This window comes from Triplophysa dalaica, chromosome 19 (assembly GCF_015846415.1).
Source record: "Triplophysa dalaica isolate WHDGS20190420 chromosome 19, ASM1584641v1, whole genome shotgun sequence".
NCBI classification, from domain to species: domain Eukaryota; kingdom Metazoa; phylum Chordata; class Actinopteri; order Cypriniformes; family Nemacheilidae; genus Triplophysa; species Triplophysa dalaica.
In genome coordinates, this window is record NC_079560.1 from 8,373,162 (window position 1) to 8,387,190 (window position 14,029).

General features: G+C 40.2%; 2 protein-coding genes across 2 annotated transcripts; both read right to left on the minus strand.

Moving 5' to 3' along the window:
* Window positions 1–435: 435 nt before the first annotated feature.
* Window positions 436–1,362, minus strand: LOC130408237 (olfactory receptor 52E2-like). Its single transcript, XM_056731726.1, has one exon. It carries the CDS (start codon window positions 1,360–1,362, stop codon window positions 436–438), a length of 927 nt encoding a protein of 308 aa, XP_056587704.1.
* Window positions 1,363–3,042: 1,680 nt separating this feature from the next.
* LOC130408238 (uncharacterized) lies at window positions 3,043–10,516 on the minus strand. Its single transcript, XM_056731727.1, has 6 exons — window positions 9,613–10,516; window positions 7,792–7,940; window positions 7,543–7,690; window positions 7,385–7,458; window positions 7,070–7,296; window positions 3,043–3,334 (listed from the first exon to the last, which is right to left on the minus strand). Exons 1-6 carry the CDS (start codon window positions 10,514–10,516, stop codon window positions 3,043–3,045), a joined length of 1,794 nt encoding a protein of 597 aa, XP_056587705.1.
* Between the last annotated feature and the right edge of the window lie 3,513 nt (window positions 10,517–14,029).

The following is a 14,029-nucleotide window of genomic DNA, read 5'->3' on the forward strand; positions in this document are numbered from 1 at the left end:
ATGTTTTTAGAAAAGATGAAGGCTTGTTCGTTTTTAACTCTAATTTATCTTGGATATTTAGAAAAGCTTGTTATATTTTTCTGTTCTCTGTTTACCATCATATAAAAGTGTGGTGCTTAAACCGTGGTATGTTATGGAGCAGTCTTTATGTGTATTGCATTATTTTAGGAGCAATAAATGTGTGTTAATACTAAATTCAGTCTCAGATTACTTGTTCATGATATAGTATTCAATTTATAGGTTACATGTAATAAAAAGACACTACCAAATATTTTTTTATAACATGTATTAACATAACAGTGTGTTTTATAAAATTCTGTAGATTTATTGCATAAAAATGTAAGCACTACAGTTACCCCAACTCATTAGTATTTTAAGGTAAACACATAAAAGGAAAAATATTTTATCAGTAATTTTAAGAGGACTATGATAAATTTAATGTACATTTGTTGCAGTACGTGAGGGAAATGCTCTTCTGCGCAGTGTCTTAATATTTAATCCATAGATTACAGGATTACAAATAGGTGGAACAATAATCAGTTCTAAAGCCAAAAAATGACGCAGACTCTCTGGAATGTCATTTGCACCATATCTGCTATACATGAAATCAAAAAGCAAAGCACAGGTGAAATTTATCAGTGATAGTACATGTGGTAAACATGTTTGCCAAAATTTTCTTCTATTTTCCAGAGATGTTTTACAGGCAGCAATGAGTTTAACATAGGACAGTATAATAATAAATGAACAGCATACAAATATGACAGCAAAAACATAGCCGTAAATATTATTAACAAAAGATGATGCACAAGACAGTTTTACAATTGACCAGTTGTCACAGTATAATTTGTCAATGTGGTTTTTACAAAATGTCCTCAGATTTGATAACAGGACTCCTGGAATCACACAGCAGTTGGGTACAATCCAAGAAACAAAAATGAATTTGCAACAAGTGCTTTTAGTTACTATAGAATGATAATCCAAAGGTCTGCATATGGCTACATATCTGTCATATGACATGACTGTTAATATTGTAAACTCACACAGTAATGAACTGTAGATAACAAAGGTTTGCAGAGCACACATGTAAGAGGAGATCACATATGAGTCCAAGATTAGATCAGATAACATTTTAGGGTAGAATCCTGAGGCTCCATATACTCCGTTCACACAGAGATGACTCAAGAATATAAACATTGGTTCGTGAAGAGATTTCACCATGACAATCACTGAAACAAGTCGAAAATTAATTGACAATATAAGCAAATAGAGGAAAAGAAAACAAGTGAAATACGCATGTCGAAATGATTTTGATTCTTTAGGCACCATAAGAGTGAGCATCACAGGATAAGACTTATTATCCATCAAGGTAATGTACACTATATGCATTACCTAAATAATATATAACAACAATATTATTATTCAAGACAAACAGCACCCAAGACAATGTTACAACATATTTGTCAGCTAAGTTAAATACATTGTATCAGTGTCAGATGTGTCAATGCCAGTTGATGTTTGAAAGAAATCATAAGAATTGAAGTAGTGAAGCAGAGGTAGGCGGCAGAAGATCAGACTCAGAAATCATTAGTGTGGCTTTGTGGAGTTTAGAGGCTTGGTTATTGTTGCTTTTATAGATGAAAATAACAGACATTATAAAATATCTGGGGATTAATTACACTCAATGTTGAAGCTTGGTCAAAAATAGCCAGGAAGAAAACAAAGACGAATCATTTACAAATAAAGAATATACCAGAAATTCAGAGGGCTCCATGTATATAGCAAAAAGGGTGTTCCTTGTAGCTTTGTTTATATCAGATTTTTTTGAGAATGATTTTATGATCAAAAGTTTATTTCTTCAAAATTTCTTGTCAATCAATCTTACATTATGTGTCATCAGATAGGCTATTTACTGTGTTTTCACAACATAAAACAATTGAAATAAACTGTATTGTGAACATTTGTAACCTGCTCTCAGCTGATTCTCTGATAACACAATGATACTGATAACACAATGTCACTGATGACACTTCAGTGAAAATCTTCCTTTTCATTTTGTTCTTGTTTTTTTATCTTGTTTTCTGTGAATAACATTTAAACAATCACTTAAGGGATAGTTCACCCAAAATGAATATTCTGTCATCATTTATTCACCTTCAGTTTGTGCCAAACCTGTTTTTCTTAGATCTGATGAACACAAAGGGAGATATCTGGAAGAATGTCAGTAACCAAACTGTACTCATCCCTAATTTACTGACAAGGGAAAAATAAACGCTATGGGAGCAAATGGGAGAGGATATCTGTTTGGTTACGGACATTCTTCCAAATATCTTCCCTTGTGTTTAGCAGAACAAAGACATTTAAGAAGATTTGGAACAATATGCGGGTGAGTAAATGATGACAGAATTTTTATTTTAGGGTGAACTATCCGTTTAAATTGTACACTAAATGACCTCCCTTGGTTCGTTCTGGGGGATACCGGAACAGCCACTTCGCTCTGACCCTGCCCCCCAAAGAAATATACTTGGGGTAAGTCCAGGGATGCATTGGCCGTCCAGGTGCAAGCCAGTGACAAAGTCACGACGGCTGCTGCGGTAGAGTCTGAGAAAACCTCAAAGGGCGAGTCAGAGGGGACGACAGAGAAAGAGCAGCAAGGGGATCCTCGCGGGCATGGTCCTCAGGGAACTCCAGAGCTGAATCCAGAGAGAACATCAGAGCGGAATCTATGGGGAACTCCGGCGGTTGGGTAGCTCTTGGAGCTGGAGGAAAGGGAAGTTTTGGCCCTTTCGGCCTTCCATGCCTCCATCGTGTCGAGGAGCAGGCTCTGTGGAGTGATGCTGCGCAGGCTCAGGAGCAACGTCTTGCAGTTTGGGGAAATCCAGAAGTAGCTGGTCCACCAGACTGAGTTTGCGGGTGGCAACACTCTGGGTCTCGTCAACAGAGGGGCCAGGCTGCTCGGGAGCTGAATAGTCCATCAGGTCCCGGGCTGTGCTCTGAGGTCCTCTTTAAAGTAAAATGGGTCGAACGCTGAGAGCAGTTGAATCTTCAGGGGATGCTCGGAGACGGAGACACTGCAGGGTTTAGAGGCGGAGATGCCAGAGAGCATGTGAAGCTCAGAAGCGGAAAGGCCGCTGAAGTCCGGCTAGGAGTCCGACCTGCACGCCATCTGGAGGCACGGCGGCCAGGCTTTGTGAAGAGTGAGTCGTGGTACCAGGGTGAGTCGGAGCGATCCCCCCACTTATGATACTGGTCGCTCAAGTCCCCATCAGCTACCCTGATGCAGAACTCGGAGCCAATTGCTTGGAGGACTCGATTTTCAAAGTCCTCCAGCGAGTACCTATCAGCGTCGAGAAGCATGATGAGTATGAGCAGATCATCATCCAGACCGGTCATAAATGTGAAGTTCAAGGCTTGATCATTCCAACTCTCTATAGAGTAAACTGAATTTTTTGGCAGACGTGTGTCCCTCATATTATTACAATGATAAATTTTGCTGTTGCTGCTTTTTTAGACATCATGTACCAATGAGGCTGAGGTGCACAGCTGATGATGTGTCGCATTGATGGGAAACATACAAAGGGCATTATCAGCAGCACCTCATCAAAAGACATCTTTTACTCAGGTTAATGTGATGTAATTGGGACACACAACTCATGAGATGTCTCTCTGATGGCAAGGAAAGGTAAGTATGCTAATGTAATTCCATAATCATTTATGCCCAAACACTAAGGATGCCTACCCATGAACGAGTGAAACCTCAGACCTCCGTTCCTCTATTCATATTCTTGACTACTTCCCCATGCATAAGGGGTGGCAAATGTCCTACTGGGCAATTTAACAGTGCTGAAATTGTGGGATTATAACAACTAGTCCTTTTAAGCGAATCTGAATAATCTGGTTATAACCAGTGATTGCTGTGAAAGGGCAGGTTACAACCAGGGAAAGACCTGTTGACAGCCTGGAGAAACTGCTGGCAGGAGGGAGTAGACCCCACCGAGGAAGACTGGGGATAGCTACCCATGTCTGCAGAATCCATTACGATCTGCATAATGGGTCCACCCATCTATGGTTCCAAAAACACAAGAGAAAGAATACCCCTGGAGACTGCAAGAGCGGGGGCGCAAGATGACTCATCAGTGAATCACATGGCAACAGACCTCGGAATGGAAATGACAAAGAACCAAGAGATCGGCACAGCAGAAGTTGGAATAACAGAACAAAAAATCTACGGATATGCACTTGTGGCTGGACGAAGATAACATCCAAGAAAGGTCTTAAAATCCATCAGGGCAGGAAGAAGTGCATGAGAGAGCTTAGTGAGGGGCCTTGCATTGACCAATACTTCACAAGAGGAAGGGCAAATCAGTCGGGTGAAGCCCGAGAAGCACCACAGCCCACAGGGAATCAGTATCCCAGACGAAGCCGAATTTACCAGCAGTCAGCAACCCTGAGACTACCAAGCTGCAGAAAGCAGTAGAAAGGAAAATGGATGGAAAGAGACCTCAGATACTTCTGCAACAAAGAATGGGCAACCATTGACTCGGATCTCGTCCAGCTTTTAGCAGGCCAAAAAGGAGATGTTGAAAAAAAACTGTAGAAGATCGGGGGGATCATCTACACCTATAAGGTCGAAGAAGGAGACAACGGGCCGACCTAAGTCAAGGAGACAAAAAGATATCGACAGACTTGTCAGAAATAGGAAGAGCCTGAGGAAACAGTGGAAGACGGCCACAGTAGAGGAAAGGAAGGGCCTAGAGCACTACAAGGCGATAGTAAATGCAATGACAAGGTAAGCTAACGTTTTCATGATGACTAGCTAGAATTCTATATAATCTAGTTCTTTGATGGAATGGGACTATTTTGGATTTAAATACCTTTGAATTTTTTATTGTATTTTGTATTTACATGTATTTAATCACAGTATTTTTGTACTTTCAAACCAAAGTACTTTTTACCAATCAACCTCCTTATTAGACTGCATGAATGGACAGTGTTTCAAATACATCCATTTTAAACACCAAATACTATTATTTTGTAATAGTATTTGGTATTTAAATGCATTTAATCATAGTATTTTTTGTATTTATTTTTGTATAGCCACGTTAATTCAAGAAATCAGCACTCTAATAAAGAGGTTAATTTGCCAAAATGATTTAGTTGTAATTTCAAAATACAATTTTTTTTAGATCGTTAAGATCTACTTCTGTAGTTATTTTCGTGAAAGTAACTCCACAGTAATACAAGACTGATGTAACATATTACAGTAGACAGTAATATTGTAAGGTAAGGGATTACTTTTAATTAACAGTAGCAAGTAATCTGTAATGTATTACAGTTTGGAAGTATTTGCCCAATACTGCTGGTAAGTAGCTTGTACTAAATCTGACCATGTGACGAATTGCTCTGGAGCTGGAAAAGAAGACGGGTAGAGGTAACTTGAGCTATGAAGAATAATTTGATTACCTCTTCCTCTGTTGATGATAATGTAGGCTTTGGTGGCCATGTTTCAGTTGGTTGCTTTAAGAACTCATTTGTACCTTTGACCTCTTCAGGAGTGCTTTTTACTGCATAACAGGCCTTCTCCAGTTTATGGATTTCGTGATTATAAACTTCTGAAAGTTTGGTGTTTTGAAGCAAGTGCCTTTCTGTGGTCCTCAAGAGGGCCATAACTGAATCTGGGCCAGTATTTAGGACTTTCGCATCTTTTCTGCGAAGGAGAGGTTTTGCAAATTGATATATACCATCCACTTCCACTCTGAACACAGAATGTGTACTGTCCTTCACTGTTTGAAATGGAGGTACGTCCACTTGCCACAGCCTTTCAACATAGTGGTATAGATCTTGTGAAGGAGAGCAGACCACTGAGGTATTAATGCAGGTAGTTTCAGACTTCTGACCTAAGAAGGTAGCTGGCTTTTGAATTGCCCAACCTTAATTTGTGCCTATAACTGTGCCTATACGGACTGGCCTCAAAATACCCACAGGGCAGAATTGTTTGGCCAGGTTCAGATCCTGAGCAGTAAATGCTGTTTGTATCCTGTGTTGAAGGGTAGGGTTGACAGGAGTAGACAATTCAAAGGAGACTGAGGCACCCTGTATCTCAACTACCTCTTGTCTAATGGTCCTGAGGGCTAGGGATTTGAATACCTTTTCCAGCTCAAGGTAATGCAGAGGTAGATGAGGTAATTGGGGAAATATATTGTTGAGCAAACTGGAATTGTGGCTGAGATGTCTGCTGACTAACACTAGGCTGGAGGGATACATATTGCTGTTTCAGCATGCGTGCTGGAGCAGAATCCAGACACTGCTCATGTTCAGTCACAGGATGCCTAGTGAGAGGGACGGAGGCTGAATGAGAAATTGGCTGTTGTACCTGGTGCATTGTTAACAATGGAGCTGGGTGCTCGCTGGATAGCTCAGTCCAAAGTCTATCAGGTGTCGCTGGATGTTATTCCACATTTCGTGCAGGGACAGCATCATCAGAATGCATGTACTGCATATTCTCTTACAAGTAGGTCGAAGATTGTTGCTGTCGTGGCAGGGAAGTAGGTACAAAGTCCTCCAGAGGTCCAGGAATCCTTCTGATCCTACTAGGATGACGGCTCTGTTCTGCCTCATAATCCCAAGATGTTGCCATGAGGTCAAGACAGAAAACCAGTTTGAAGGACCACTTTGTTCCATATGTGTGCGCACAGAATACTGGTGTGTCAACACCTATCCCCAACCTCGATCAGAAGGTTATAGTACAATGCAAGAATGGGAGTTCTACGACAGCTTTAGCTCAAATTCTCTGATTTATTCCAGTAAATCAACTTGCACCTTGGTTCCAGTCATTGAAGCATGATTCTCAGTAAATGTACATTAGTATGGTAGGTTCGGAGAGTATGTGTGTGGTTTTGACTCAAGGACGCACACATAGAACAAACAGATGGAGCTGCCTCGTCTGCTGCGACAATGCATTGGAGAACAATACTGAACCTGTTTGTACGTTTTGTAACACCATCCACATATGACGTCACCAGTTAACCAGCAGGAGGGTTTTATACAAAAAGCCATCTCTATGGGTCTTCACCTCGGGAAGAACACAAGGAAGAGAAGAGGAGCCACTTTAAGACGTTTAAACGGCGGGGCTCTAGCCTGCAGGACAGTCTCAACGACCGACAGCAGAAAGCCGCTCAGTCTCTCCTCTTCCCATCCAGGCGACAGACATGGATGTTCCAGAGGTCTGGCCTGTGGTGCTACACCGTGCCCTTTCCCTGCAATAGAATGCCCTCCATCTGGAGAATAGGTCAGGGGGATCTGTCATCAGAGCCACATGGTCTGAGAACCAAGTTTGGTGGGGCCAGTAAGGCACAACTAAGAGCACTTGATGTCCCTTTTCCCTGACATTGCACAGGAACTGTGCAAGACGGCTCACTGTGGGGATGGCATACTTTTGCTTGTCCCTCAGCCAGTTGTAGGCTAAGGGATATATATTGAGGGAACCCTCTTTCACAGAGTATCAAAGCCGGCATTGGGTGGAGTCCGGGGAGGCAACAGGTCCACCTGGGCCTGGCTGAACCGCCCCAATATGAGCCTGACTGTGCAGGGATGGAGTTGAGTCTGTGGAGCGTCCACTGATGAGAACATAGTGGCTGCCTGGTTCAGATTGCCCGGGATGAAGGTGGCTCACAGGGACTTCATCACCTGCTGACTACATAAGAGGAGGCGACGCCATCAGCGTATGCTGCTTTATTATTGATATACGCCACAGCATTTTTGCTATCCTACCGGTGTTTTGAAGAGCTTACAAACCTTGGAAGGGAGCCTTGGTCGACCCTCCAAGTAGCAACTGTCTGTGGTGCACCGCGACTGCATGTTCCACCTGGGGGACGTAAACACTTCCTTAGCCACCCCATCGTCCAGGGAAGTAGCCGCTCCTGAGCCTCTCAGACAGGACGAGCCTTAAACGGCGCATTCCACGTCCTTGTGAGCTCCACATGCACTGGAATGGAACCGGGGCCCCAAGAACCAGAATCTAGCCGTGAGCGTTTCAAGGAGGCGGCGTACCGCACTACAACCCAGTGCTCCCCAGCAAGCATTGCCCGAAATCTCAGCGTCAACCTCGTCTTGGGATCTACCGCCCGGGGGCAAGAGCTCCAAGGGGCCCTCTGTAAAATGATGAATGAATGGGTGCCGCCATCTCCCTTTATATTGTGAATTTATTTGATTGATTTTATAAGCCACACTCTAAAAAATAAAGGTAAAGTTCTTCAGAGCAATGCCAAATAAGAACCGTTTTTGTTTCTAAGAAGAACCATTCCCACTTTAATCACATCCGTTGTCCTGGGTCAAAGATGCCTTTTGGTGAGGTGCTGCTGATAATGCCCTTTGTATGGTTCCAATCAATGCGACAAATCATTTGGTTGTGTACCTCAGTCTCATTGGGTGTTTTGCCCCTTCATCACAAGACACCTTCAGCCAAGGGAGGCCTACCGCAGGTTGATCAGGCCTTTGTGTGTTACAAGGTCATCTGGCAGCCCATGCTGTGTCCATTCGCCTCAACAACAACCTATGGCTTCTTCTTTCCGCACCACTGGCCAGTTCTTGATTATTCTAAATTGGAGGACTCAACAGTTAATTGTGACATTTATATGGATTTGTGGCTGTTGTTGTCGCTTTGAGTTATAAATGTTGCACATAATTGATTAATTTTAATAACAATAACTTGTCTGTATTCTGCATGTTCTTTCATAAATATTTTGTTTTAAGTAATGTTTAGAGTATGTGGTGCTAAGGGAGTGGCTACATACACTGTGTATATATATTTGTATATATATCCTCATTGGAGGCTGATCCCCCGTAATATTGAAAACCTATAATCGCCCCTGATTTTACCTACATGCTGTAACATAGGACCAGACAGAACTTCATTTATCACATTAAAGTATAGTACAATCAAATGTTAATCTATGGGTTCTGACAATGATGCGGTATACAAAAGTTTTAAGGCCTGTTGTAGTTAGATTTTAATTTTAAAGTATCGCATACAGCTTCGTGTTTGCTATGAGACAGTAGTGGTATTTGGTTTACCTGAAAATGGGAATTACAATGGAAAGGGCCTCATCATCACTGTACCAAAATGCTCTTATTAGCTTTGGTCAAGACATAAGGAGAGTAAACTTCGAAATTCACTCTTACTGTATGTTTTTAGAAGAGATAAAGGCTTGTTAGTTTTTAACTCTAATTTCTCTTGGATATTAAGAAAAGTTTGTTATATTTTTCTGTTTTCTGTTTACCATCATATAAAAGTGTGGTGCTTAAACTGTGGTATTTTATGAAGCAGTCTTTATGTGTATTGCATTATTTTATGAGCTATAAATGTGTGTTAATACTAAATTCAGTCTCAGATAATAGGTTACATGTAACAAAAAGACACTACCAAATATTTTTTTTATAACATGTATTAACATAACAGTGTATTTTATTAAGTTCTGTAAATTTATTCCATAAAAATGTAAGCACTACAGTTACCCCAACTCATTAGTATTTTAAGGTAAACACATAAAAGGAAAAATATTTTATCAGTAATTTTAAGAGGACTATGATAAATTTAATGTACATTTGTTGCAGCACATGAGGGAAATGCTCTTCTGCGCAGTTTCTTAATATTTAATCCATAGATTACAGGATTACAAATAGGTGGAACAATAATCAGTTCTAAAGCCAAAAAATTACGCAAACTCTCTGGAATGTCATTTGCACCATATCTGCTATACATGAAATCAAAAAGCAAAGCACAGGTGAAATTTATCAGTGATAGTACATGTGGTAAACATGTTTGCCAAAATTTTCTTCTATTTTCTAGAGATGTTTTACAGGCAGCAATGAGTTTAACATAGGACAGTATAATAATAAATGCACAGCATACACATATGACAGCAACAACATAGCCGTAAATATTATTAACAAAAGATGATGCACAAGACAGTTTTACAATTGACCAGTTGTCACAGTATAATTTGTCAATGTGGTTTTTACAAAATGTCCTCAGATTTGATAACAGGACTGCTGGAATCACACAGCAGTTGGGTACAATCCAAGAAACAAAAATTATTTTGCAACAAGTGCTTTTATTCAATATGGAATGATAATCCAAAGGTCTGCAAATGGCTACATATCTGTCATATGACATGACTGTTAATATTGTAAACTCACACAGTAATGAACTGTAGATAACAAAGGTTTGCAGAGCACACATGTAAGAGGAGATCACATATGAGTCCAAGATTAGATCAGATAACATTTTAGGGTAGAATCCTGAGGCTCCATATACTCCGTTCACACACAGATGAACCAAGAATATAAACATTGGTTCGTGAAGAGATTTCACCATGACAATAACTGAAACAAGTCGAAAATTAATTGACAATATAAGCAAATAGAGGAAAAGAAAACAAGTGAAATACGCATGTCGAAATGATTTTGATTCTTTAGGCACCATAAGAGTGAGCATCACAGGATAAGACTTATTATCCATCAAGGTAATGTGCACTATATGCATTACCTAAATAATATATAACAACAATATTATTATTCAAGACAAACAGCACCCAAGACAATGTTACAACATATTTGTCAGCTAAGTTAAATACATTGTGGCAGTGTCAGATGTGTCAATGCCAGTTGAGGTTAGAAAGAAATCATAAAAATTGAAGTAGTGAAGCAGAGGTAGGCGGCAGAAGATCAGACTCAGGAATCATGAGTGTGGCTTTGTGGAGTTTAGAGGCTTCGTAATTATTGCTTTTATAGATGAAAGTAACAGACATTATAAAATATCTGGGGATTAATTACACTCAATGTTGAAGCTTGGTCAAAAATAGCCAAAAAACAAAGAAAGACAAATCATTTACAAATAAGAAAATACCAGAAATTCAGAGGGCTCCATGTATATAGCAAGAAGGATATTCCTTGTGGCTTTGTTTGTATCAGATTTTTTTGAGAATGTTTTTATGATCAAAAGTATATTTCTTCAAAATTTCTTGTCAATCAATCTTACATTATGTGTCATCAGATAGGCTATTTACTGTGTTTTCACAACATAAAACAATTGAAATAAACTGTATTGTGAACATTTGTAACCTGCTCTCAGCTGATTCTCTGATAACACAATGACACTGATAACACAATGTCACTGATGACACTTCAGTGAAAACCTTCCTTTTCATTTTGTTCTTGTTTTTTTATCTTGTTTTCTGTGAATAACATTTAAACAATCACTTAAGGGATAGTTCACCCAAAAAGAATATTCTGTCATCATTTATTCACCTTCAGTTTGTGCCAAACCTGTTTTTCTTAGATCTGATGAACACAAAGGGAGATATCTGGAAGAATGTCAGTAACCAAACTGTACTGACAAGGGAAAAATAAACGCTATGGGAGCAAATGGGAGAGGATATCTGTTTGGTTACGGACATTCTTCCAAATATCTTCCTTCGTGTTTAGCCGAACAAAGACATTTAAGAAGGTTTGGAACAATATGCGGGTGAGTAAATGATGACAGAATTTTTATTTTAGGGTGAACTATCCGTTTAAATTGTACACTAAATGACCTCCTTTGGTTCGTTCTGGGGGATACCGGAACAGCCACTTCGCTCTGACCCTGCCCCCCAAGTATACTTGCCAATACTGGCAACAGACCTCGGAATGGAAATGACAAAGAACCAAGAGATCGGCACAGCAGAAGTTGGAATAACAGAACAAAAAATCTACGGATATGCACTTGCGGCTGGACGAAGATAACATCCAAGAAAGGTCTTAAAATCCAAAAGGGCAGGAAGAAGTGCATGAGAGAGCTTAGTGAGGGGCCTTGCATTGACCAATACTTCACAAGAGGAAGGGCAAATCAGTCGGGTGAAGCCCGAGAAGCACCACAGCCCACAGGGAATCAGTATCCCAGACGAAGCCGAATTTACCAGCAGTCAGCAACCCTGAGACTACCAAGCTGCAGAAAGCAGTAGAAAGGAAAATGGATGGAAAGAGACCTCAGATACTTCTGCAACAAAGAATGGGCAACCATTGACTCGGATCTCGTCCAGCTTTTAGCAGGCCAAAAAGGAGATGTTGAAAAAAAACTGTAGAAGATGGGGGGGATCATCTACACCTATAAGGTCGAAGAAGGAGACAACGGGCCGACCTAAGTCAAGGAGACAAAAAGATATCGACAGACTTGTCAGAAATAGGAAGAGCCTGAGGAAACAGTGGAAGACGGCCACAGAAGAGGAAAGGAAGGGCCTAGAGCACTACAAGGCGATAGTAAATGCAATGACAAGGTAAGCTAACATTTTCATGATGACTAGCTAGAATTCTATATAATCTAGTTCTATGATGGAATGGGACTATTTTGGATTTAAATACCTTTGAATTTTTTTTTTGTATTTTGTATTTACATGTATTTAATCACAGTATTTTTGTACTTTCAAACCAAAGTACTTTTTACCAATCAACCTCCTTATTAGACTGCATGAATGGACAGTGTTTCAAATACATCCATTTTAAATACAAAATACTATTATTTTGTAATAGTATTTGGTATTTAAATGCATTTAATCATAGTATTTTTTGTATTTATTTTTGTATAGCCACGTTAATTCAAGAAATCAGCACTCTAATAAAGAGGTTAATTTGCCAAAATGATTTAGTTGTAATTTCAAAATACAATTTTTTTTTAGATCGTTAAGATCTACTTCTGTAGTTATTTTCGTGAAAGTAACTCCACAGTAATACAAGACTGATGTAACATATTGCAGTAGACAGTAATATTGTAAGGTAAGGGATTACTTTTAATTAACAGTAACAAGTAATCTGTAATGTATTACAGTTTGGAAGTATTTGCCCAATACTGCTGGTAAGTAGCTTGTACTAAATCTGACAATGTGACGAATTGCTCTGGAGCTGGAAAAGAAGACGGGGTAGAGGTAACTTGAGCTGAGAAGAATAATTTGATTACCTCTTCCTCTGTTGATGATAATGTAGGGTTTGGTGGCCATGTTTCAGTTGGTTGCTTTAAGAACTCATTTGTACCTTTGACCTCTTCAGGAGTGCTTTTTACTGCATAACAGGCCTTCTCCAGTTTATGGATTTCGTGATTATAAACTTCTGAAAGTTTGGTTTTTTGAAGCAAGTGCCTTTCTGTGGTCCTTAAGAGGGCCATAACTGAATCTGGGCCAGTATTTAGGACTTTCGCATCTTTTCTGCGAAGGAGAGGTGTTGCAAATTGATATATACCATCCACTTCCACTCTGAACACAGAATGTGTACTGTCCTTCACTGTTTGAAATGGAGTTACGTCCACTTGCCACAGCCTTTCAACATAGTGGTATAGATCTTGTGAAGGAGAGCAGACCACTGAGGTATTAATGCAGGTAGTTTCAGACTTCTGACCTAAGAAGGTAGCTGGCTTTTGAATTGCCCAACCTTAATTTGTGCCTATAACTGTGCCTATACGGACTGGCCTCAACATACCCACAGGGCAGAATTGTTTGGCCAGGTTCAAATCCTGAGCAGTAAATGCTGTTTGTATCCTGTGTTGAAGGGTAGGGTTGACAGGAATAGACAATTCAAAGGAGACTGAGGCAGCCTGTATCTCAACTACCTCTTGTCTAATGGTCCTGAGGGCTAGGGATTTGAATACCTTTTCCAGCTCAAGGTAATGCAGAGGTAGATGAGGTAATTGGGGAAATATATTGTTGAGCAAACTGGAATTGTGGCTGAGATGTCTGCTGACTAACACTAGGCTGGAGGGATACGTATTGCTGTTTCAGCATGCGTGCTGGAGCAGAATCCAGACACTGCTCATGTTCAGTCACAGGATGCCTAGTGAGAGGGACGGAGGCTGAATGAGAAATTGGCTGTTGCTTCTGGTGCATTGTTAACAATGGAGCTGGTTGCTCGCTGGATAGCTCAGTACAAAGTCTATCAGGTGTCGCTGGATGTTATTCCACATTTCGTGCAGGGACAGCATCATCAGAATGCATGTACTGCATATTCTCTT